Below are 25,592 nucleotides of genomic sequence, written 5' to 3' on the forward strand. Positions count from 1 at the left end.
CAGTGAAAAAGAGGCAGGGTGGGTGGGCGGGGCTAGTTATGTTCTTCTGTCGAGTGAGACTGGAAACTAATAATAGAATCTAGAATAGTGTAATGAAAAAAGTAAAAAAAAGTGCTAATCGTGTTTTTTTTTTGTTATACTATTTGTTATAAAATTTTATTTCTTTATGCATCTGACCTGACTTGACCTACCGTGACCTGACCTCTTCTAGTTCCAAAAATACACGAAAATGTCAAAAGTGCCAAAATCAGTTTTGTCTTATCAAACATTATTTTTAAGAAGGTGAAACCTTCCCGGGATCTCCAATTGACTTTTTTAAAGATGTGAAACATTCTCGGAGACGCCAACTGTTTTTTTTATGATGTGAACCTTCTTGGGAGTCCCAACGGTATTTATTTTTAAGAACATGACACCTTCTTGGGGCCTCAGCTGTATTTTTTTTTTTTAAGAAAGTGAAACCTAGTTTTTTTTGTCTTCTCATACTGTGACTAGTAATTTCAGTTTCTGCATTGTTTTTACTCCGTAGATCATAGAGGTGTACAGGAAAAGGTAAAATTTCGCAAAATCAACTTTTATAATTTTTAAAGAAGCAGGATTCGTTGGACTGTACTTCAAGAGCAAGGGAAGTTCTGTTGAAATAGCTTTCGACCAATTTTTTTTTCATTTAAGTGCATTTTTAACCACTTTGTTTACTCCAAATTTACCAGTAATCACAAGTTTTTTATTAATTTTTAAAATCTCTGAATTTGAACTGTAAATTTTCCTTTGAAACAATAAATTTCGTCTTTCTGATGCAATAAATCGTGGTTACTCTTTCCTAAACACTCGATTTGCGCCAATAATTATTATTTTTCCGTGGACACCAACTCTTGAATCTTGATTTTGTTACACAATTTTGAATTTTTTCCGAAAAATCTGCATGTTTAACACATAATTTCCAAAAAAATTACGACTGCGTCACAAACCAGGGTTGACCTTGACGCCACAAGTGTTTTTGTCCCACCCCCAAGCCCATTTCATTAAAGTACAACAACAAAAATATCCAATCATCGCTCCGAGGGAAAAAGCGTCTCGGTGATGTAAATTTTAAAATCGTTGCGAGGAAAAAGCGTGTCGGTGATGTTATTAATCTCTAGCGTCGCGAGAACGGACCTCTATCAATCTGTAGCTTTGTGAGGGCATGCCTCGATTAATTAATCAATCTGTAGCGTTGTGATGGCATGCCTCGATGAATTAATCTCTACACAAAATCTGGTTACTATTTACTGTTATGTATGCCACAATTAAATTCAATCATAAGGTGTCAACGCATTGCAACCAAAATAGATTTTCAAAATTCCTATTAGTTTCTTGTCAATGCGACCAACATAACGACATTTTGACAATTCACAACCTTAGTGAATGAACAATACATATAAATTAATTAGACACATAACTAAATGAGACAACGAGCGACAAGCCGTGAAGCCGTTTTTAAACTTTAATACCTGGATCAATATATATATATAAAATAAAATATATATATTACTCTTTCAGTGTGTGTTCCATCTGTCCTATCAGAACACTTTACAAAAACCAGAACATTTACTGGTTTTGACATCGAAAAATTTTACCCAGAACTGAAGTTCGAAAAAACAGTACTGTTCTGGAAAAACAGTACGGTTGGTCACCTTATTTTTGCCACAACCTTTGAGAAAACGTCGTGTTGCGCTTTTTTGAACGCTTCTCCGGTTAGTTGTGCTTGAAAAATGCCGGTTTTTGTTAAAGGGGGGTCGTGGACGTAAACATGATGTCCTTGAGGACGTTTAGGTACAGTTTCAGGCATGTTTAGATTTGTCGGGAAATAATCGCCGTATCTGTCGAAACATTGGGACATCCAGTCACCGAAAACGTATCTGAGCGTTCACCATGACGCATTAAATAGGACTTGTGTGTTTCTCGACCCTAAAAATTGTGGTTAAAATTATTTAAATTTAAGATTTTTTAAATGTTGGTTAATTTACTTCCATCTTGTGATGTTCCAAACGTGGTAATGTTAATACACTTTTTCGTATGTAGAAATAGCGCATGGATTAAAGTTAAAAATACAAGGTTACAAAGCGTGCAAATAAACAAAAATAAAAGTTCTTATCACTTCGTATTTAATGAACTATTTAAACTAATGATATATTGTGCGGTAGAAATTGCGACACACGTGTTGATAATAATCGTACTAGACAATATGAAGACCCCCTAGTTATAATAAAACGACACAATTTTCGGTTTTGCTTTTGGAGTTGGATGTTCTGCAATTCCGGCGGTGAAATCTTAATTATTAAAACAGTCGACTGTAATCAAAAACTGCGTTAGATGTGTGGCTGAGCTGCAGAAAAGGTCGCTCATTCTTCCACTTATCTCCACACTGACTAAGTTCTATAAAACCGCAATAAGGAATTGCCACTATAACATCTATTGCATCCTGTGTTAACTTAATTTTTTTTCCTCTTAGTTCCCACGAACACACGGCTACAGTAGATCCGTGTGCCACTAACAACACATTTCCGTGTGAATGTGCCTTCATTGCCTGTGTACTGACGACCAAATTTCTAGAACAATACTCAGCACAGGTTTCCTTTTTACTACCTAATGTATCTACAGATATAATAGGTTGGTATTCTAAGTCGATATTATAACCCCAGGTTGTTAGTTCTTTTGGAGTTAACCATTCAGCTAAACTGTCACCAAAAAAAGCCCACCATTCATAAAGTCCTGGTTCCACTTTAATTTTAATGTCGTTTTTGCCACAGCCTTCCAGAAACGCGTGACTCGTTTGAATACAGCGTAGTGATGGTGAACTATACACGTGCGAAATGTTGATTTGCGCTTTTTTGAAAGCTTCACCTGTGAGCTGAGCTTGAAAAATGCCGATTTTTGTTAAGGGGGAGTCCTTCAAGTAAGCATTATGTACTCCAGAACGCTTAGGTACAATTTCGGGCATGTTTAGATCCGTTTGAAAATAATTGCCGTTTTTATCGAAACATTGGGTTGTCCAGTCACCAAAAGCGTGATCTGCGCGTTCACCATGACGCATTATATAAAGCTTGCGTGTTTTTTGACCCTAGAAAAATTATTGTAATAATAATGACAACTTTAGGGCGAATATAATATTCAAAATTTGTTAGTTGTGTTGGTTAACTTACTTCCATCTTGTAATACTCTCTTGGACGTGTTAAATTGATTGGTCTTTTTCGTAAGTACAACAAGCTTTTAATGTTACAAGTGCAAGGTTACAAAGCATTAAAATACATATAAATGACGGTTTTATTATTTCGACATTTCGTATTTAATGAACTACCTACTTAAATAAATAATAGGCAGATATATAAGGTGTCCCAATAACCAACCTAATTATTATTATGACAGGCGATTATAATCGAAAGTTGCATTAGCTGTGTGGCTGAGCTGCAAAAAAGGTCGCCCATTCTTCTCCCACTTATCTCCAATCTGACGAACTTCTATAAAACCGCAATACGGAATTGCTAATACGTCTCTTGTTGTATCGTCTGGTATTCGTGGTTTTTCTCCTGTTAGTTTCCACGTACACACCTCTAAAGTGGCTGCGTGTGCCACAAACAACACATTATCATTACCATGTGCTTTCAGTGCCTCTGTACTAACCCTAAAACTTCTAGAATAGTACTCGGTAGCGCTTTCTTTCTTGCTGCCTAATTCCTCTACAGATATAATAGGTTTGTACTCCAAGTCCACATTATAACCCCACACTGCTAGATCTTCTGGTGTTAACCAATCAGGCAAACGCTCACCAAACAACGCCCACCATTCATAGAGTCCAGGTTCAACTTTAATTTTAATTTCGTTGTTTTTGCCCCAACTTTTGAGGAACGCATCACACGTTTGAATGCAGCGTAAAGAGGGTGAAGAGTAGACGTGAGATACGTCGAGTTGCGCTTTTTTGAACGCTTCTCCAGTGAGTTGTGCTTGAAAAATGCCGATTTTTGTTAAGGGGGTGTCTTCCGCATAAGCAGAATAGCCTTGCGATCGCTTGGGTAAGTTGTCGGGCATATTTAGATCTGACTGACAATAATTGCCGTTTTTGTCGAAACTTTGAGACATCCAGTCGCTAAAAGCGAGGTCCACGCGTTCACCGTGACGCATTATATAGAGTTTGCGTGGTTCTTGATCCTAGAAAAAATTATTATGGTATTAATAGTAATAATTTCAAAACTTAGCCAGTGTACTGAAGAGTTTTTAAAGCTTTAATTTATTGATTAACTTACGTCCATTTTATATCGTTTTAGAAGTGTCAATGTATTTTTTCGTAACTGCTGCACATACTTAGATTAAAGTGACAAATAGATGATTACAAAGCGTTAAAACAGAAAAAATGACGTTATAATCATTAGGTACTCAAGCTAATATCTATTGCGGTAGAAATTGTGGTATCTGTGCTGATAATAATCATGTGTCATAGTGAAATCCTAATTATTACAACAACAACAGCTACATAACAGAGTTTGGGTGTTTTTCGAACCTAGAAACGACATGCCGTGTAGTATTATATTATAAATACACCCAAAAATACATATAGTGTGTCGTATAAAGTTCTCCTCACTTTTTTCTGTAAACGCCACTGTTTTTAGTTACATTCAACTCGTATATTGTTTTAAATGATTTTATTTAACTCCGTCCTTGACCAAGAGCGTAGATATTTTTATTGTCTAGGGGGGGTAGGGTAAGGATTTTTCTCAACATATTGTTTATAAATATTGTTATTAAAAATAACTTACAAAATTATACATACAATAAAACAAAATTTTTCGAATATTAATTAATGCAATATAATAATAAAGTTTAAAAAATATAAATATGTGATATAATATATTACATAATGTAGGTATAAATAGTTATTTAAACATTAAGGGAGGTAGGTAATATTTACCAGACGAGAACGTGATTGCGCCCGAGGGGGTACCCCGAGGGCAAGCAATGGATGCACTCAACATGTAGTTTGCCTAAAAGTTATAACTGCTAATAAAATTTAACTTATAAATGTAAATAATGTTTAACAAACGTATAAAAAGTTTATAAAAATTAAAGGGGATTTTAAACTATTGTTAAATTTCTTTTTAATTATTGATATGGCTCTAACTAATTTAACTTAAGGTTCCTGTTTTTAATTTTTGCAAATCTGTCTAATACCGAATCAATATTTAATTTTCTGTCCTGATGTATGTGCAGTAGCGCTAAACCTACTAGTCTTTCTTGACTCATAGTAGATCGAAGCCAAGTCTTAAGTCGTTTTAAACTAGAAAAACTTCTTTCTGAAGATGCCACACTAACTGCCCTGTTAAAAATGCCCAATCAAATCCAATCAAAATTATTTTGGGATCGCCCAATATAAATTAGATTGGGTACGCCCAATCAAATCCAATCTGCGAGTAGTCCGCATGCCAATGGCACAAAGAAGGTAAAAAAAGGCCACCACAATGGTCACGTGGTACGCAAGCAAACATATTATCACTATTATAGCGAACAATAAAACTTTTTTAAAAAACAACTCTTTTACGCGGGTTTAAGTGTTAATATTATCCGAGAGAAGTATATTTTTGGGAAAAAATTCTGTGTTCGACACGATAACGTTTACAGCGATAAGCATACCAAAAAAAATGCATAAATATTGTCTGCGTATTAGCAACCCCCATAAGGGGGTCGACGGAGAACGTCACCACCCACTTCGATGAGAAGTCGTAAAGAAACACATTTCGCAACCCTTTTGCATCCTACGGCAACGATACGGACCGTAGGTGCCTCAATATTACGTTTAAACGACGGTCACAGTGTCGCCCAATCTGGCCCAATCAAATCCAATCCCAAATTGGGGGCGCCCAATCAAATCCAATCTGCGAATAATTCGCACGCCAATCGCACAAAGAAGGTAAAAAATGACCACCACAATGGTCACGTGGTACGCAAGCAAACATATTATCACCATTATAGCGAACAATAAAACTTTTTTAAAAAACAACCCTTTTACGCGGGTTTAAGTGTTAATACTGTCCGACCAGAGTATATTTTTGGGAAAAAATTCTGTGTTCGACACGATAACGTTTACAGCGATAAGCATACCAAAAAAAATGCATAAATATTGTCTGCGTATTAGCAACCCCCATAAGGGGGTCGACGGGGAACGTAACCACCCACTTCGATGAGAAGTCGTAAAGAAACACATTACGCAACCATTTTGCATCCTACGGCAACGATACGGACCGTGGGTGCCTCAATATTACGTTTAAACGACGGTCACAGTGTCGCCCAATCTGGCCCAATCAAATCCAATCCCAAATTGGGGGCGCCCAATCAAAGAAGTTACAATAATATTGCTCCTCTTGCTGACATCTTTTTACAGAATATCAAACATTTCACTTATCTGTGTAAAAATGCAGTTCTTACGCCACTGTAGTTGACATTCCTGCATGTTGAGTTATATAATTTTTTAGTGATTAGTGTTTAGTTATATAATTGTTTTGTATTGATTTCTTTCTTTTTTACTTCCCGAGCGTAAGCAAAGGAAGTATTGTAATCGAGTCCGTCGGCCGACTCTCTACTTTTACGTTTTCTCGATCTTTCATGACCCCTAGAAGACGAAGAAATAGGTCTCCCATTTCCGTCTGTCTGTCCGTCTGTCCGTCTGTCCGTCCGTCCGTCTGTCCGTCTGTCCGTCTGTCCGTCTGTCCGTCTGTTGTCACGGATTTTTATTAGACAGATAATCTCCGAAAGTACTCGACCGATTGTTGTGAAATTTTGTACTTATATTAAGAATATCATGTAGATGGTAAAACGCTAACCAAAATTTGTCGAATCATCCCCACCACTAAAGCGATGACGTCACTTCAAAATTGTACATAGTAAATGGGTTTTCAATTGTATAAAATAACATAGTCCTACACATGTAGTTTACAACTCTGAATCGACTTTTCACCCGAAACGTCCAGATTTTTGGAAAAAAAATCAAAATTATAAAACAACATTTTGAAATTTAATTTTTAATCTGCTAACCAGAATGCTTTGAAATGTTGCAGATGTTTTAAGGCTATAAAGAGCATCATAAATCTTTAGTCAAAAAATATTTGCTTATCCCCTCCAAAAACTTGATGACGTCAGCTCAAAAGTTTGTGGAATAAATCATATCTAAAATGTACAAAATATAATGAGTCTGTACTTGTGAACTATCACTCCATTAATATTTTTTGGATTTGCATATACAGGGTGACTCAAAAAAATTAATGAATGCGTAAATATATTTTATTGATTTAATCAGGAACTACAAAACCGAATGCTCTGAAATCTTGCAGATGTTTTAAGGTCATAAAGAGCATAATAAATGTTTAGTCAAAATATATTTGCTTATCCCCTCCAAAAACTTGATGACGTCAGCTCGAAAGTTTGCCGAATAAATCATATCTAAAATGTACAAAATATGATGAGCCTGTACTTGTCATTTATCACTCCATTCATATTTTTTGGATTTGCATATACAGAGTGACTCAAAAAAATTAATGAATGCGTAAATTTATTTTATTGATTTAATCAGGAACTACAAAACCGAATGCTTTGAAATCTTGCAGATGTTTTAAGGTTATAAAGAGCATAATAAATTTTTAGTCAAAATATATTTGGTTATCTTCTACAAAAAACTGATGACGTCAGCTCAAAAGTTTTCCGAATAAATCGCATCTAAAATGTACAAAATATGATGAGTCTGTACTTGTGATTTATCATTCCATTCATATTTTTGGATTTGCATATGCAGGGTGACTGAAAAAAATTAATGAAGGCGTGAATTTATTTTATCGATTTAATCAGGAATTACAAAACCGAATGCTTTGAAATCTTGGGAATATTTTAAAGTTATTATAAGCATGGTAAACTTTTGTTCAAAATGTATTTGTTCATCCCTCCTAAAAAAATTGATGACGTCACCCTTAAATTTTGCTGAATAAATCCTATCTAAAATGCAAAAAATATGATGAGTTTGTACTTGTGATTTATCATTCCATTCATATTTTTTAGATTTTCTTAAGAGGTGGTTCAAAAAAATTAATGAAGTCAATTTATTTTATTGATTAAATTAAAGGCAACACTTATTATTAGTATTACACCCCAACCAACCCAATTTGGTAGACACAAAATTTGTTAAAGGAAAAACTCGGTTGAAACATAAGGGTAGCACGCTTATTTACATCGACTTTAACGTTACAGATCTGCATTTGTTTTATGCGGTCACTTGGTTCCGCGAATGCGAAATAGACATGTTTATAATCAACCAATTGTGAATTTCACCGTCAAGAATTAAAATAAAACCCAATGTTTTATATAATAAGCGGAAGTCGAAGCAATAAAACCGACGGTCGTTTTGTTTACAGTTTCTGTGTTTGGCTCTCACGTATGCTGTTACGCCTGTCATCTTAAATTAACAATGTTTATACATACACGATTTTTAGTTGCCTCTGATACGTAGGTATACGTGAGTAAATTGTTTCGTTATTTTATTGATTATTACAAATCAATATTCAAACGACCCAATTCATTTTCCCGAAAATTTGAGAATATAATAATTTTATTCTTAGTATTACACTACATCTATCCCAACTGATATACGTGTCCTTGCAAAAATGTTGATGACGTCATCGCAATTTTTTTTTAAATTCCCACTACAAAAATGTAATGAGAAAAAAACACAATAGGCATGCAGTCGTCAAGTTTCCGACAGCGAGGGAAGTACTGTCTAAACTCTTTAGACCAATTTTTTGTTATATGTATTTGTGTATACTTATCCGGAGTTATGTACAAGTATCCACATAGATCTTTGTCTGTTGGATAATAAATTACGATTATTATTATTATTATTATTAAGTGAGTCAGTACGTTCTGCGTCAACCCTCATACAGGGGTTGCTAATTTATACAAAATATCTAACTTCTCATGTTTATAGTTATACATTTTATTGTGTCGAACACAGAATTTTTTTCCAATAGTATACTCCGGTGGTGCAGTATTAACCCTTAAAACCCCGTAACAGGGTTGTTTTCTAAAAAAGTTTTATTATTCGTTAAAATGGTGATAATATGCTTGCTTGCGTACCAGATTACCACCCTGGTGGTTATTCTGTACCTTCTGTGTGAGATGGGTGTGCGGATTATTCGCAGATTGTATTTGATTGGGCGACACTATGAATGTCGTTTAAACGCAATATTGAGCCAAGTCTGGTCAGGACCATTCCCGTAGAATAAAAAATAATTGTTATGTGTCCCTTTACGTTTTCTTATCAAAGTGGGTCGTTACGTTCAGCGTCAACCCCCTTACAGGGGTTGCTAATTTATACAAAATATTTATATAACTTTTTTAATCATGATTACAGTTATACATTTCATTGTGTCGAACACAGAATTTTTTCCCAAAAATATACTTCTCTCGGATAATATTAACACTTAAACCCGCGTAAAAGGGTTGTTTTTTAAAAAAGGTTTATTGTTCGCTATAATAGTGATAATATGTTTGCTCGCGTACCACGTGACCATTGTGGAGGTCATTTTTTACCTGCTTTGTGCGATTGGCGTGCGAATTATTCGCAGATTGGGCGAGATTGGGCGACACTGTGACCGTCGTTTAAACGTGAAATTGAGGCACCTACGGTCCGTATCGTTGCCGTAGGTGCCCAAAATGGTTGCGAAATGTGTTTCTTTACGACTTCTCATCGAAGTGGGTGGTGACGTTCTCCGTCGACCCCCTTATGGGGGTTGCTAATACGCAGACAATATTTATGCATTTTTTTTTGGTATGCTTATCGCTGTAAACGTTATCGTGTCGAACACAGAATTTTTTCCCAAAAATATACTCTGGTCGGACAGTATTAACACTTAAACCCGCGTAAAAGGGTTGTTTATTAAAAACAAATTATTTTTCGCTATAATAGTGATAATATGTTTGCTTGCGTACCACGTGACCATTGTGGTGGTCATTTTTTACCTGCTTTGTGCGATTGGCGAGCGAATTATTCGCAGATTGGGCGAGATTGGGCGACACTGTGAACGTCGTTCAAACGTAATATTGAGGCACGTGCGGTCCGTATCGTTGCCGTAGGATGCAAAATGGTTGCGTAATGTGTTTCTTTACGACTTCTCATCGAAGTGGGTGGTTACGTTCTCCGTCGACACCCTTATGGGGGTTGCTAATACGCAGACAATATTTATGCATATTTTTTGGTATGCTTATCGATGTAAACGTTATCGTGTCGAACACAGAATTTTTGCCCAAAAATGTACTCCGGTCGGATAGTATTAACACTTAAACCCGCGTAAAAGGGTTGTTTTTTAAAAAAGGTTTATTGTTCGCTATAATGGTGATAATATGTTTGCTTGCGTACCACGTGACCATTGTGATGGTCATTTTTTACCTTCTTTGTGCGATTGGCGTGCGAATTATTCGCAGATTGGATTTGATTGGGCGCCCCCAATTTGGGATTGGATTTGATTGGGCCAGATTGGGCGACACTGTGACCGTCGTTTAAACGTGAAATTGAGGCACCTACGGTCCGTATCGTTGCCGTAGGATGCAAAATGGTTGCGTAATGTGTTTCTTTACGACTTCTCATCGAAGTGGGTGGTTACGTTCTCCGTCGACCCCCTTATGGGGGTTGCTAATACGCAGACAATATTTATGCATTTTTTTGAGTATGCTTATCGTCATAAATCCTATCGTGTCGAACACAGAATTTTTTCCCAAAAATATACTCCTGTCGGATAATATTAACACTCAAACCCGCGTAAAAGGGTTGTTTATTAAAAACAAATTATTTTTCGCTATAATAGTGATAATATGTTTGCTTGCGTACCACGTGACCATTGTGGTGGTCATTTTTTACCTTCTTTGTGCGATTGGCGTGCGAATTATTCGCAGATTGGGTTTGATTGGGCGCCCCCAATTTGGGATTGGAGTTGATTGGGCCAGATTGGGCGACACTGTGACCGTCGTTTAAACGTGAAATTGAGGCACCTACGGTCCGTATCGTTGCCGTAGGATGCAAAATGGTTGCGTAATGTGTTTCTTTACGACTTCTCATCGAAGTGGGTGGTTACGTTCCCCGTCGACCCCCCTATGGGGGTTGCTAATACGCAGAACATATTTATGCAATTTTTTTGAATATGCATATAGATGTATATTCTTGTGATCGATTCAGAATTCTTTCGAGCCTTGTTCTCGGGTAATAAAATGTTAACAACTTATTCTATTCGTGAAGGGGGTGCTTTTTTCAAATAATTGTATTTTTCGTTATAATCGTTTCAATAAGCGTTTTATTTCCATAATAAATAGTTATCTTTTACGGCATTTTATTGTAAATGATAACTCAAAGCCATTTTGGGAATCTAAACGAAAGCAACAAAATTATTTATATTAGGGACATCAATGTTAGTGATAAAATAAAATAAAATGTTCCATTTGCACGTTCTAGCACACTCCAAACCTAAATTGTATTTATTACATCACATTTTGCTTTTTAGATGTTTTTATTGGTAATACACAATTATTTCCAATTTTCACAATCAAATCCAATCAAATCCAATCAAAGCCCTTAATTGTGTTTGCCCAATCAAATCCAATATAAGTTCAAATTGAATCCCAATTAACCCAATCAAACACAATCTGGTCCAATCTAACTTAGATTGGGTTATATTGGATTTGATTGGGCATTTTTAACAGGGTGGCATTACACAAATTAAAAACAGCGCCAAATGTATGTGCGGAAACGTGTCTTTATTACACAAAACCAGAGTATTTAATGCTGTTTCTGGTAACTTTTCAACATTCTGCCACTTGTTACACCACAAGTCTAATTCAGCTTCCAAAACACTTGCAATGAATTCTTCACTTTCAGTTACAAAATTTGTTAAATATTTTGATAAATTAATTTTTATACTTTTGCGTTCGGCTTTACTTGTCTGAAGAAAAGCTGAAGGCAGCAAACTATTTATTTCAAAAACTGAAAAAATATCAGCATTAAAACGAAAATCTAAATCTTGTATAACGTTATCTAGTAGAGGAATAAAAATACTGATTTTGTAGTAATCTTTAGGGCTGGAATGTTGTACATTGAAACGGTGTGTTTGTCTAGCATTAATACGAGGAATTACTAAAGGAATGTTTAGTTTCTCATGGATTTCTTCTACTTCACTGAAAATGTCCTCAAAACAAGAATCTGCATTGTCCCTTTTGTTGTTTAAAACGGCTGTAATCTCTTCGACTAATGACTTTGCAAAATTTTTATCTACTGATTTTTTTTGTAATAGCTTACTTAAATTGATTGTTAAACCAAGAAAATACGACAAGCAAAAAAGAGACATAATAAAATTGGTCGTAAGGAGCGAATATGTTAATCTTTGAGCTTTCGACGAAGAATCATTGTCTTTCCATTGTGATATCAGCTCTAACGCGTCAATTATGTATTCAAAAGAAAGCTTAAAGTTTAAGACAGATTGGTGTCGTGCTGTCCATCTTGTTTCACATAAACTAATTAACTGACTATTATTCATAGACTTGAAAACATTAAGTCTTTTGGGAGAAGCTTTAAAAAAACTAATTGTCTCTTTCATTGTTCCTACAGTATTCCTTATATCTTGAATATTGCTACTTTTTGATATAGAAATATTTAAAGAATGACTATAGCAAGGACATTTAATTGCATTTTTCATTGTTTTTTGTATCTCCGAAACAGCACCTTTTTGATCAGATAACATTACAGAACATGTATCGGTACCAATTCCTATGCAATTTTCCATTGGCAAACCGATTTTTTTAATGAAATTAACAACAGTTTGCCCTAATATTTGTCCTGTAAGAACAGGTTCATGTGTAAAATCGTCATAATTTTCCTTATGACAATCAAGAAAACCAATAAAATCTTCTTTAATATTATTAGCATCATCTAAATAACGCAGTACAATAGACATTTGTGAAGTAGTACTGATGTCGGTAGTTTCGTCAAAAATTATACTGTAAAATTTACTTTTCTTTGCGCTTTCAACAATGCCGCTAAGAATTTCATCTCCACAACAAGTGATTATTTCATTTTGAATTGATGGGCTAATATACTTAGTCCGAGCTGAAGCAGATGCAAAGTGATGTTTTAGCTTTAAGTCATCTCCGCAAGTTTCAATTCTATACCTGATAAGCTCTCTAAGATTCCCTTCATTAATGCTTGAAGATTCTATTAGTTCCGCTTCGGTACGATGACCACGTAAAGCAATATTTTGTTTTCCCAAATATGTCACAGAATTTATTATAGCTTTGATTTTTTCCCTGTTTTCTTTTAATTGTTCAAGATGTTGTTTATCTAAAATATTTACTATTTCCATTTCAGGATGTTCGTATGTGCGAATGAAATTTAAAGCGTAAACCATTGCTTCTTTGTGATAATTACTTTTGTCGTGCGTTATTAAGTCACCACATTTTCCAAAAAGTTTGGAATATTTTTGAAGAGGCTTCACGACAAATTTATTAAGAGGCGTATTTTTGTGTACACCACCATGTTTAGCAAATAAAATGCAAAATTTACAAAAAACACCTTTCAAATTTCGAGAATATGTTAACCAGTTAAAAGAATTGAAATGTTTTACTGACAAAAAACACTTAATCTCTTTGTCGTTTTTATAATGAATTGAAAATGGAAAATTAAAGTCTCTATCGGGAACAAATGCATTTTTTAAAATATTGTATTTTTCTAGATCACCGATTTCTTGATTGACGTAAGTTCCCACATCCACCTCTCCTAGAAATTTACCAGAACTTGTTGGTTGTTCTTCAGAAGACAATGTTTCCAAGGTTTCCTCTTGCATAATATTTTCAGTTTTTGCAGTACTTGTTCCTGGTTTCACCAAAAGGTTGTCGATATCCTCTAGCTTAGCTTTTTTATTCACGAAAAAATCCAATGTCTTCTGACTGGCCCGTTTACTCATGATGCTGTTGATACATTTTTTATAAATTTAAATAAATAGAATCTGATTTTAAATTGCTTACCTCTTTTTTCGGTTATAATAAAAAGGAGAACCACAACAACAAAAAAACTTGCAATAAATTCAGTCACTACAACGCTCGTAAAAGTTTTTACTTGCACATAAGACACTAGTCAAATCAACAGCAACGAGAACTAAATGAATTTTAAAATGCTGCAGGCTGCAGAGACGTTTGCAAAATGTCATTCTAGTGGGAGAAATATAGAATTTCGTGGAAATATTGGGACGACAAGAGGTGTTTATCTGTTTCGTTTTTGTACCAATAGGTTTTTACACCAGATGACTTGAAACAATAACAACGCATTTCCGGCGTAGCAGGTCAAGTTTGACCGCATCTGGCAAAAATGCAAGTGCATGAAATCGTAGCCCCTCGGAAAGCTACAGTTTCCTTGCATCTGGCTGTATCTGCAGCCAAACTTTAATTTTTAAATTTAAAAATATGAAATTTTTGTTCTTGGGGGGGGTAATTACCCCCATTACCCCTCCCTTATCTACGCCCTTGTCCTTGACTTGTTTACGGATTTTATTTATTATTATTCTGTTAAGAATTATTGTTGATTAAATGAAATCTTAGGCATTTTTTTTTAAATTTGGAAAAATTTGGAGTTTATTGTATCAGCTGATGGTAACTTACGTTCATGTTTCTCACTGTTAGCAAAGCACCGAAATAAGTCAAATAGAGCTTATCACTTGAGATGATTGTTGTACTGTAATAAATCCAACACGTGATTTGATACTACAAAAACAAGGAAATCTACATTAGTTTTATAACGATTTTTGAAAAAGACTTAGTTTCATGGGAAAATATTGTTTATAAATTGTGACTGTTAAACTTCAAAATACATCGCCCTAATATCACAAATCACGCATTCGTATTTTGCCCAAATGCCCAACCCATAATATTATACATATAGCAGTCATTGCCGTATATATGTTCAAAGTTCAAAGATTCAAATGACGTTTTTTTTTTCTGCGATGTAGGCAACCAAATAAACACATATTTCGATAATTTCTGCAAAAAAGGACTTTTATAGCTATAAAATTACAACACAGAGGTCAATATCTTTGAAAGCACATTTGCTTAAAAATTCAATGTCGTTTTCGTAAGCAGGAGATGTTTTTAGGGGGCTCAATGGACAATTTTCGAGGAACGTCGCAGAGACCCAATGTAAAGTTTCACGTTCGGAAAATTTATTACGTAATCAGATGGCTTTAGTCTAAAATTAATTAAAAATAAAATATCACGAGTTCACTGTTCGCCTAAATGTTTTAATTTTGAATACATTATAATTTATAATTATTTGTCGTTGATTCAAATAAGTTTTGTGGTGAAATTTTATCGTATTTGAATAATTAGAATTTGAAAAAAAAAAATCAAGAAAATCGTCTGCCTAGGAAATTTCTGGGCAGTATCTGGTGAAAGGGTTGGTAGAAGTTCACTTGTTTGCTAGAGGGCTGAGATACGTCACTGTTATTTGTTTGGTGTGAGTGAGGGCACGCAGTAAGGTAGCTAGATTAAGTTTAGTTGGTTTGGTAGTTAAAAAAAGGGGAAAGCTACGAAAATTAATCGTACCGATTGACTACGCCACAGTTTTCCCAGCGTAGCTAATTCTTCGACCGACGCCAACACGTGGTGTAAACTTGATTTATTGTTTGTAAATTCACAGTTCATGTTAGGATTTTAATCGTTACTAGTTCTAATACAATGTAACAGTCATGAGATTGTTCAAATAAAGCACTTGCTAGAAGATTTCATGAGATTTACTTACTTAGGACTCATCCTTTGTTTATCAAGTTATAAATAAGGTTTTTGGATGCTTATACTTAAGTGTTACATAATAATACTTCTTAATTCCTCATACAAGATTGCTAATACTTCATTTACCGTAGTTAATTAACCCTCTGGGAAAAGAACCGTGGAAAATGAGGTAGAATTCATAATATCATGGACTGAAGGACGTGGGGATTAATTTTTGTTCTTCTTAAGCAGTTATCATCTGCATCGCGACGAGGGATGCATTTTGTGTTTATTATGTGTTTGTTTGGGATAAGCTGGGGTCAGTCCATGATATAAACCCTCAAAGCTAAAGGTTTTTAAGTAACCAGTTACTCGGATTAAGACATAAATTAACATAATAATAATAATATTAATAATACTAATATTAATAAAAATTCATAACACTAAATTTTTAAACAACGAAAAACTATTCTATCAACATTTAACTAATTCAAGCAAAACTCAATTATCCGGTGAACTACCAACTTCACAAGATGTAACAACATTTTGGTCAAAACTTTGGTCTCAAGAATTTGAATTTAACCAATCTGCCAAATGGATTCCTCATATATATAATAAACTATCCACAGTTACACCAATGAATGATCATCAGATAACACTTGCCGAATTAATAAAGACCATCAATAAGACACACAACTGGAAATCACCAGGACCAGACAAAATCCATAATTTTTGGATACAAAAATTAAATTGTGTACATATTCATTTACTACATCACTTAAATCAGTTCCTTCTTGACCCATCCTCTTTTCCAACATTCTTATGTCATGGTGTAACATACTTAAAACCTAAAGATAACGACACAAAAAATCCATCAAAATACAGACCTATCACATGTTTACCGACAATATATAAAATATTAACCTCATGCATTACACAAAAAATATATCAACACTGTTTTAACTCTGACATCATTAATGAAGAACAGAAAGGATGTATTAAAGGATCCTTTGGCTGCAAAGAGCAATTAATCATAGATTCCATCATCTGTGAACAAGCTAGAAAAGAAAACCGAAACATATATACTGCTTTTATTGATTATAAGAAAGCTTACGATTCTGTCCCTCATTCCTGGCTATGCAAAATTCTGGAATTATACAAGATTGATACTAAAATCTGCACTTTTCTCAAGTGTTCCATGGAATTTTGGAAGACCACCCTCCAAATAACCTTAAATGAACAAACAATTCAGTCAGACCCAATAATGATCCGAAGAGGAATTTTTCAAGGCGATTCTCTTAGCCCGTTATGGTTCTGCTTAGCAATAAATCCCCTCTCCGATATCCTGAACAGCTGCAATTATGGGTTCAATATAAGAATTAACAAACAAAGAGAAAACAGAATAAGTCACTTGCTGTACATGGATGACATAAAAATATATGCAAGTACACGAAATCAGTTAACAAACCTATTAAATCTGACTGAACAATTTTCCGGTGATATTGGTATGTCCTTTGGTATTGAGAAATGTAAGACCCAAGCAATCAGAAAAGGCGTGTTTCACCAAGTACCACATATAACACAGAATAAGGAAATAATTGAAGCCCAAGAACGAAACGATACATACAAATATCTGGGTTTCTGTCAATCCTCCCACATCAATCATACCAAAACGAAAACACAGTTGAAAGATCAATACGTAGCGAGATTAAAATTAATATTGAAGACACAGTTAAATGAAAAAATTTAATGAAAGCAGTAAATACATTCTGCGTTCCACTGCTAACATATTCTTTTGGAGTCATTAAATGGTCCAAAACTGATCTTGAAAATTTAAACATCGCAACAAGGAAAATCTTCACACAGTATAGAAGACATCACCCAAAATCGTCGATTGAAAGATTCTCATTACCAAGACAGAATGGAGGAAGGGGTTTCCAGAACTTAGAAAACTTATATCAGAGACAAATCTCAGATTTGAAGAAGTATTTCTTGAAACGAGCGGAAAGAAATGAAATGTTTCGCACCATCACAAGAGCAGATTTGAACCACACACCCTTAAATCTGTCGAACACCGAAGAAATCCACACCCCCCACACAATAGATAAAATAATAAGTGGGCTAAAACAAAAACAACTACATGGAAAATTCTACAAAGACTTAGAAGAAAATCATGTCAATAAGAAGATGTCATTGATTTGGTTAAAAAAATCAAGTTTGTATGCCGAAACAGAAGGATTTGTGTTTGCTATTCAAGACCAAGTAATCAATACCAAGAATTATAGAAAATACATCATCAAAGATCCGAACATAAAAAACGACTGCTGTCGCCTATGCAAAGCAAAACCTGAAACGATCCAGCACATAATCTCTTCTTGCAGCATCCTAGCACAAACTGATTACAAAGCTAGACACGACAACACAGCCAAAATCATTCACAAAGAATTAGCAACACTTATGAACTTAATCGAAGATACGACACCCTATTACACTTACATTCCGTCCCATTCCTTGAAAATAACAAATACAAATTATACTGGGATCGCACAATACTTACAGACTTAAACATTACAGCTAACAGACCAGACATAATACTTATCAAAAAACACACGAACGAAGCCATTCTCATTGACATTGCTATTCCTAACACAAACAACATTATTCAAACATACGACACCAAGATTTCAAAATATCTACAATTATCGATAGAAATGAAATCCATGTTGAATCTTAAAAAAATTTCAATTCTACCCCTAGTTATCTCTAATGTAGGTGTAGTTCCAAATAGCTTAGTTGAGAATTTAAAGTCTTTGCATTTGAATGATTCAATAATTGTCAAAATTCAAAAAGCTGTTTTGTTAGGAACATGTCATATTGTTCGTAAGTTTCTTGAACAGTCTGATCATGTCAGTCAGATTAGATTAGCACCAGTAGGTCAGAGTAGTGTAGGTCACTTTTCATGTGATGCGCGGATAAATGGTCGGTAGTTACGCTGGACTTTTGGGGATGGGGTGAGATTAGAGAATAATAGCAGACTAATTTGTATGCTGTAATTCTAGAATCTCGAAAGTTGTTCTGTTAATCTAATCAATGCATATCATTACTTGGTCTTAGTACCCGTAATGATAGAAGTCTTGCCTGAATGCCGGTCATTTCCGGGTCAGTGGTGGGTCTTAATAATATTAACAACCTTTATTGCCCAACATCATGTAAATTCTTTGTTTGAATCGTTGATAATTAACACTTGTTCAGTTGTAGTTTAATATCAGAGTCATAGAAATTGAACATTTAAATGGAACTGAGGTAAATAACACAGAAACACGTGACGGAAGCGGAGTGCGCGGTTCCTTGTCGAGCTTGCGGCCGCCACACATTCATAATAACTTGTGTATTTGCATCCAGTTACTTTACTACAGATTTTTCTTTGTTTTTATTACATTTGTGATATTCAAATATTTGCATTGATTCAGAACGTTTAATTTGATTTCATTCCAAGTAAGGCAAGTTTTTTTTGTAGCTGAGAACTAAGAGGTCTTCAACCTATGCAACTTAGTCGCAGCTTTTTTTTGTTATTAGAGGAATAAATGATTTTGGGTCCTCCATATATTTTGTGTTTTATTTAGCGGTAGTTTCCCAACCTTGGGGTCCACCATTTGCATTTGAACGCATTCCACAAAAAAAAAAAAACAAACAATGTAGGGTTTGTTTGTTATTTTTTTTAGACGATCACAGCCAAGGCCAAATTTTTGAAATTTCGCGGGGTTTTCATTTTTTTTCAACAAATAATTTATGTTTTGAATAATTTCTCGTCTGCTTTAGTGATAATATCTGTAGACTCAGACGCTGTAATCTCACACTAATTAAATTAAATAAGCTTACGATAATTCTTCGTAACAACTGTCTAAGAATTAACTTTAAATTCTTTAGTAAACAATAGTACTTACATAATTATATGTAATCTAATGTTAATGTTTACTAAAGAACTAAGCTATATAGCAAGTAAAAAATAAAACAATGGGATAAACGTCTTTTAGTAAGTCATAAATTATAATTAAGCTGGAATAATCAATACATTGTGAGAAAAAAAAGCAACGCCGCGAAACATAGGCAACCATGTGTAATTTCAGTTAGGGTGATAGCTCGTCTAGGGAATTAGTGAATATATATTTAAGTTGGTAGTTCACGAGCGGTTGGTAATGGTAATTAATTCATGGAAAGCAGACTCGTTTTGGTTTTAATGCGTCAGGTCAGTCGTTTATAGGATTTAGTCGAACAAAAAGTCAATATTTACTAAGAAATAAGTCTTTATTCTTTATTGAATTCACACAACAGGTAATGCTTTATTATTGTACTGATTCTATGCAACAGAATGATAGCAAAAATAAAATATGCCAGCGTTCTTTGGTAAGTCAACGATCATTACTGATATACTATTGGAGGGCACCATTTCAATTCAACAGTATCTTATAATCAAACCTATGGTTAGTCGTATGAGTAATCGGCGGGAAAGGCAACTGCTCAATCTCCCACTTATCCCCATCCTGCGCCAGCTGCAGCAACCCGCAATACGGCACCTTCTGAATAATCTTCATCATATCGTTCGCCACCCTCGGCTTCTTCCCGACCAGCTCCCTCGAACACACATCCAGAGTCGCGGCATGCCCCACCAGCAACACGTTCCCGCTAGGATTCGCGTTCAGCGCCCCCCTAGTAACGAACGTGCTGCGCAGATAAAACTGCTCGCAAGTCTCCTTGGACTCCTTCATCTCCGCCTCGGTGATGAACGGCTGGTAGTCCACGTCTATGTTGAACCCAGCCGCCACCAACTCCTCGGCGGTCATCCAATCGGGCAGACCGTCCGGGTACCACACCGACCACTCGAACAACCCCGGCTCGACTCTGATTTGCACCTCGTCGCGCTTATTGCACCCTTTGAGGAAGGCGTCGCAGGTCTGGATGCAGCGGAAGGAGGGCGAGCAATAAGCGTAAGTGATGTCGAGCTGGGACTCTCGGAGGGCTTCGCCCACGGTTCGGGCTTGGAAGACGCCCACTTTGGTAAGGGGGGTGTCCTTAGCGTAGGCGGCGGGGCCGGTGGTACGGTCCGGTAAAGTCTCCGGCATGTTTAAGTCTTTTCGGATGTATTTGCCGGTTTCGTCGAAGGAGTACGGGATCCAGACGCCGAAAGTGAAGTCGATGCGTTCGCCATGACGCATCAGGAAGAGCTTGCGTGATTTTTTGTCTTGAGTCTGGAAAGAAGGGGGCGGTTAGTGGAAATGGGCGCCGGGGAGGGGGAGTTACGGCGAGGGTGCGGAGTTTTCTGCAGACTGACAGGAGGATTGTTATTTTTGACATTGACAAGGAAATAAAATGGCGACTTGTATTAAAGTCGCAGAAACGACAAAGAAACGTCATTTTTTGTGAAGACGTCTGTGGTCAACTTACCTGAGGCCCGTTCCTGTAAACATTCTCGTACAGGATCTCATGCTTCGGCAGTGCCGGAAGAGTACAAGGTTCATCCCCATTGGTCGCATCAACCCCTTCTTTCCCAGCCGCTTTATCCTCCTCCATCTCAGTCTTTTTCTGCTGTCCTTGGGTGATATGATTCAGAGGTACCTTCTTGTGCAGCGTCCAGGCGTCCGACTCCGCCGTCCTTTCTGTGTAACTCTCCGGCAGAAGCCCCGTCAGTCCTGTAAGCCAAGAGGTGCCTTCGACCCACCCGTCTGGCGAATTCACCAGTGCCTCAGTGCTGATGTAAACGTAATCACCGGTGCGAAGGTCCAGTTCATCACACTCGGTGGGTAAATACGGATGGATTACCTACACGAAGGGACTTAGTTATGTTATAAGAGACAAAAAGGGGCTTACTTTGTGGACTTGTTTGCCGTTGACGCGTGGGTCGCGCGAATACAGTCTTAATTCCCAGCTGGAAGAGTCGGTCGGGTCCAGTTCATCCACCAGGGCCTTCAGGTGGGAGTAGTGGGTACCCGGGAACTGGTATGCCAATGTTAGATGAAGCGATTTTACGTGAGGTTCGAGACTAATGGCTGGAAAAGTGTATGTACAGGGTGAACAAGTTTGTGTTTGGCAGGATCATAAAGCTGGCATAATGCTAGAAAATTGACGTGAGGATGCTCCAACTATCCCGACGACGGCTTCAATTACTCCATCTTGGTGTATTATAAATTATGATCCTTCACAAGCACTTACAATTTGTGTCTGAATATTTTGTAGTTTTATGGTGTCATTTGAAAAAGTACTCCCACAGAATTACAACATGTAGATGGCGGATGAAAGTTTTTTTTTTATTTCTATCAGTACGATTGGACCGCAATTTTAAATTAAAGCAACCGCACCGTGGAAAAATTCACGGTATGGTAAAGAGGGATTTAGTGAACTTACGTGAAATCATGAGCATCTCAATCCACGGATAGTTTTGAGCGAAGAAGTCGCAGTTGTGCACTGCTGACAATAACATGTAACTATTAGATTGTTAGGCCATTTTTAAAGCGACTTTATAGCTGTCGTTTTTTAAAGCGAAATAAATCTGTAACTATCTACCGGCCGAAGATTGCTTACTGAAAATGTAAAAATCTATTTTGTGTAGGCAACAGAAAAATGCTTCCTTTTACATAATTATGTGGAAATTCGTCAGAAATGGGGGGGTTGAACGAATGGATTTTATGAGCTGCACGTAAGATAGTTATTTTAATTTGTTTCACGGAAAGTTCTATAAAAACTATCTTTATCAGAATAATAAATACGATAAAAATAGACACTATGATTAAATTCCCTGTTCAAGGGTATCTTGCTCGGAAAGTTCCTTTGTTTAAAATTGTTAACAGGCTTTCCAGTTCCAACTACTGTTTGTGCGTAATGTACATTTCTAATTACTTTTTCAAATTTTTTCCTATGTATTACCTGACAACTGTGAGACAGAAAAACTCGAAACTTATCGAACCGACACCTTAAACTATCCACATTATTTAGGATTAAAATTTTATTATCTTATAGCTGATATAAATGATACTAGCGTTATGGAAAATTGAAGGTGTAGCTTTAAAGTGGAAAATGCAAATGTCCTACGTATTTCCAACGTCATTAAGTTATTACACTATTTTCAAAAGGCGGCACAAATCATAGTGCAGTTCGCTTTTCGAGCCAGTGGCACGTTCAGATCTAAAAATCTGAAATTGTGAGAAAATAAAATATTTCTGGATAATATAAAGAGTACTAATATCGATTTAACTTACACAATTTCAATTTGAATTCAACGAAAATTCTTTTTATTTTATTGTAAGATTTCACATTAATAAGACTCAAAAACTAATTTTTACGTTCACATGACTGAAAACAAAACTTACGAGATATTTCAGTTTGAACAACCACAGATTACTACAGAGGCATTCACACACGAATAAAACAATCAAGTGCAAATATCCTCTGAAAGTGACTATATATAATAGGTTACGATTACGAAGGAATTTGTTAATATCGGAATAATTTCGAAGTAGTGTTTGTTTTTTAATGTAGATTGTACCAGTATCTTTGAACTGAATTTTTTTTAAGATTTTCCGTTCATTTCTTAGACAAGTAGATAAGTGACGCTGTCTAACATTTTGACTCTGAATTTAAGAACACCTGTATTTAAATATTGAAACTGAAACTTTACTACTGTGAAAATGAAACTTACAATAAATATTCTTGATGGGGTTTTAAAATTGGTACATTGCAAGTAAACATTAACGTGGAAAATTTATTAAAAATGATATAATTTTGTTTGAATAATGTTATCAATTCTATAAATCAGTTGAACAATGTCTATGTCCAATAGAGTCTATTTGGGTTTCCTAAATGATAAATTGTGGACTATAATTAACGTCTAATCTTAATACAATAAACACAAACCGGATTTTAGAAAGGTCTCTTTTTTTGTCCCCTAATCCAATTTGTAAGAATATTGGGAATTGCAGACTGTATTTTTTTAACAAAAAAGGTCATGTTTTTTAAACACTTACCTCCTGTTTATCATTAGACGAACATAAAGTCGACTTTCAAAAGCAAGTACTTTTTTTATTTGCGATTTAAATTTTGTTGTTTACAGATTATTTATTACTGAAGTTATCTGTAATTACCTTAATTCTCCCAATGTATGTGCATTTTCTATACCTGTCCTTGTAATTGCTTTTATATCAATATTTTGTTTGTGCCTTGTATTTGGACATTGAATTTTGATTAAACTAACAATAAAAAGGGGACGTTTTTTGCAAAATTTTCAAATCAGGTGCAGTTCGCAAATGCTAAGTAAACATAAAACGTTCCATCCCAAAATCAATATTCGTTTTTACAGAAAATAGAAATATTTCCCCATGCATAGATATTTTAGTTTGTCTGTAGTGACTGTAGAAAAAGAAACCCACTGATAGCAACTTCTCATTGGTGCATTGTGTATGCTACAACTAATATTTTAAAAAAGCACTTACAGGAAAAATATTTACATGCAAACAAAGTAGAGAAAAAGAGTGTTATTAACATAAATTTGTAGGGTTGCAAGTGTAGATTTATATTTTGTAATAAATAGAGAAATAACAAACAAAAATAACACAATAAATAATACAATAAATAAAGTACATAACAAAATAAGTTAGTTGATTAAAACTAGAGAGCACCAGTTTAAAATTAACAATGTACTAACACTACACTAAACTACAGTTTGCTTACATCTACTTCCCCGAGGAATGCAACGAGCAGTTGTAGTGGTACACCAGGGAAAACAGGCTGTTAGAGCATCGAAATGTTCATATGTGTCACTAATAACTGCAAATAACCACCACCTTTAGCCAGACCTTATTCAAGTATTCTCATGCTATTACTTAAACAAAAAAGCTATAAGTATTTTTATATAGAAATTTAGTTAAGAAAATCATGCAAAAACCCGTGGAATTAGTCTAAAATACCATAGTAAAGAGACATTTTACTAATATTCACCCCCTTTTGTAAGTAACAAAGTTATACTTACTAGCATTTGAGACCTCTTTAACATATTGCATAGCAATTCTCTTCAAATAATCAGCATGCTCCTCAGCTACAAAAAACCCCATAAAATTGGGAGATATATAAGTTTCCAGTTTCAAAGGCTCATTCAACATGGCTCCCTGTCTTTCCATAACAGCCTTTAAACTCTGAGCCAAATGAGGTGCATCCTCATCTGGAGCCTATAAAACCCCCATCACAACCTCCTCCTCAGCTAATCAATACTTACTTTAAAGAATGAAACTAAAGTAATATGTGGAGTGAAATTGTGGGCCCCATTCCACGCGCACTCCCTGTGCGACTTCTCCCAGTAATTCTGCAACTCTTCGAGAAAAGGCCCTGTAGGACAAGCATACAAAATATATTCCCTTGGAGAGTTATCATCAAGCAAGGGATCATTCACATGAGCCAATAACCAGTCTGAAGCCAGCTGCACTCCCCTGTTCCCAGTAGCAGCCAATGCTTTTTCACTGTAATTTTCCAAATTACCCACACACTACCCATTTTGTTCAACTTACGCTCTGTGTTTGGGAAATCCCATCTGTAGAAGTATTTGCAACGGACTCAAATGCTGCTTGGAGATTTTTGTAGGAGTCGGATTTCTTCGCGGCGGTAATGTTGCCATTTTCATTTAAATTCAAATCACGCTACAAAGTTTGGCGTCTTGTTGACACTTCTGCACCTTTGACATTTAAATGATGACGTTTTATAGTGATTTTCTGGGGGATTTGGGGCGCTGCTGTTGCCACTATTTGTCG

The 25,592-nt window shown here is 35.6% G+C and overlaps 3 protein-coding genes across 8 annotated transcripts; all 3 read right to left on the reverse strand.

Moving 5' to 3' along the window:
* Positions 1–1,557: 1,557 nt before the first annotated feature.
* On the reverse strand, positions 1,558–3,259 carry LOC135124342 (ecdysteroid-phosphate phosphatase-like). The gene is made up of 2 exons (XM_064049339.1): positions 3,180–3,259; positions 1,558–3,097 (listed from the first exon to the last, which is right to left on the reverse strand). Exons 1-2 carry the CDS (start codon positions 3,183–3,185, stop codon positions 2,315–2,317), a joined length of 789 nt encoding a protein of 262 aa, XP_063905409.1. The 5' UTR covers positions 3,186–3,259; the 3' UTR covers positions 1,558–2,314.
* A 27-nt stretch (positions 3,260–3,286) lies between these two features.
* LOC135124341 (ecdysteroid-phosphate phosphatase-like) lies at positions 3,287–15,753 on the reverse strand. 3 transcript variants are annotated; one of them, XM_064049334.1, is made up of 3 exons: positions 15,640–15,753; positions 14,701–14,802; positions 3,287–4,182 (listed from the first exon to the last, which is right to left on the reverse strand). In XM_064049334.1, exons 1-3 carry the CDS (start codon positions 15,736–15,738, stop codon positions 3,394–3,396), a joined length of 990 nt encoding a protein of 329 aa, XP_063905404.1. In that variant the 5' UTR covers positions 15,739–15,753; the 3' UTR covers positions 3,287–3,393. The 3 variants fall into 3 exon arrangements, with proteins under 3 accessions (XP_063905404.1, XP_063905407.1, XP_063905408.1); XM_064049337.1 differs by lacking the exon at positions 14,701–14,802; XM_064049338.1 differs by lacking the exons at positions 14,701–14,802; positions 15,640–15,753 and adding an exon at positions 4,278–4,386.
* A 4,337-nt stretch (positions 15,754–20,090) lies between these two features.
* LOC135124343 (ecdysteroid-phosphate phosphatase) lies at positions 20,091–25,543 on the reverse strand. 4 transcript variants are annotated; one of them, XM_064049341.1, is made up of 8 exons: positions 25,353–25,543; positions 25,064–25,304; positions 24,821–25,016; positions 24,523–24,618; positions 22,204–22,263; positions 21,670–21,848; positions 21,247–21,621; positions 20,091–21,050 (listed from the first exon to the last, which is right to left on the reverse strand). In XM_064049341.1, the coding sequence occupies exons 1-8, from the start codon at positions 25,463–25,465 to the stop codon at positions 20,253–20,255; spliced, it is 2,058 nt and encodes a 685-aa protein (XP_063905411.1). In that variant the 5' UTR covers positions 25,466–25,543; the 3' UTR covers positions 20,091–20,252. The 4 variants fall into 4 exon arrangements, with proteins under 4 accessions (XP_063905411.1, XP_063905410.1, XP_063905412.1 ...); XM_064049340.1 differs by having other exon boundaries at positions 22,204–22,266; XM_064049342.1 differs by lacking the exon at positions 22,204–22,263.
* Between the last annotated feature and the right edge of the window lie 49 nt (positions 25,544–25,592).

The sequence above is a fragment of the Zophobas morio genome, unplaced genomic scaffold (genome assembly GCF_036711695.1).
Source record: "Zophobas morio isolate AGI-343-1 ecotype UQ-CSIRO unplaced genomic scaffold, CSIRO_AGI_Zmor_V1 ptg000007l, whole genome shotgun sequence".
Taxonomy (NCBI): Eukaryota; Metazoa; Arthropoda; class Insecta; order Coleoptera; family Tenebrionidae; genus Zophobas; species Zophobas morio.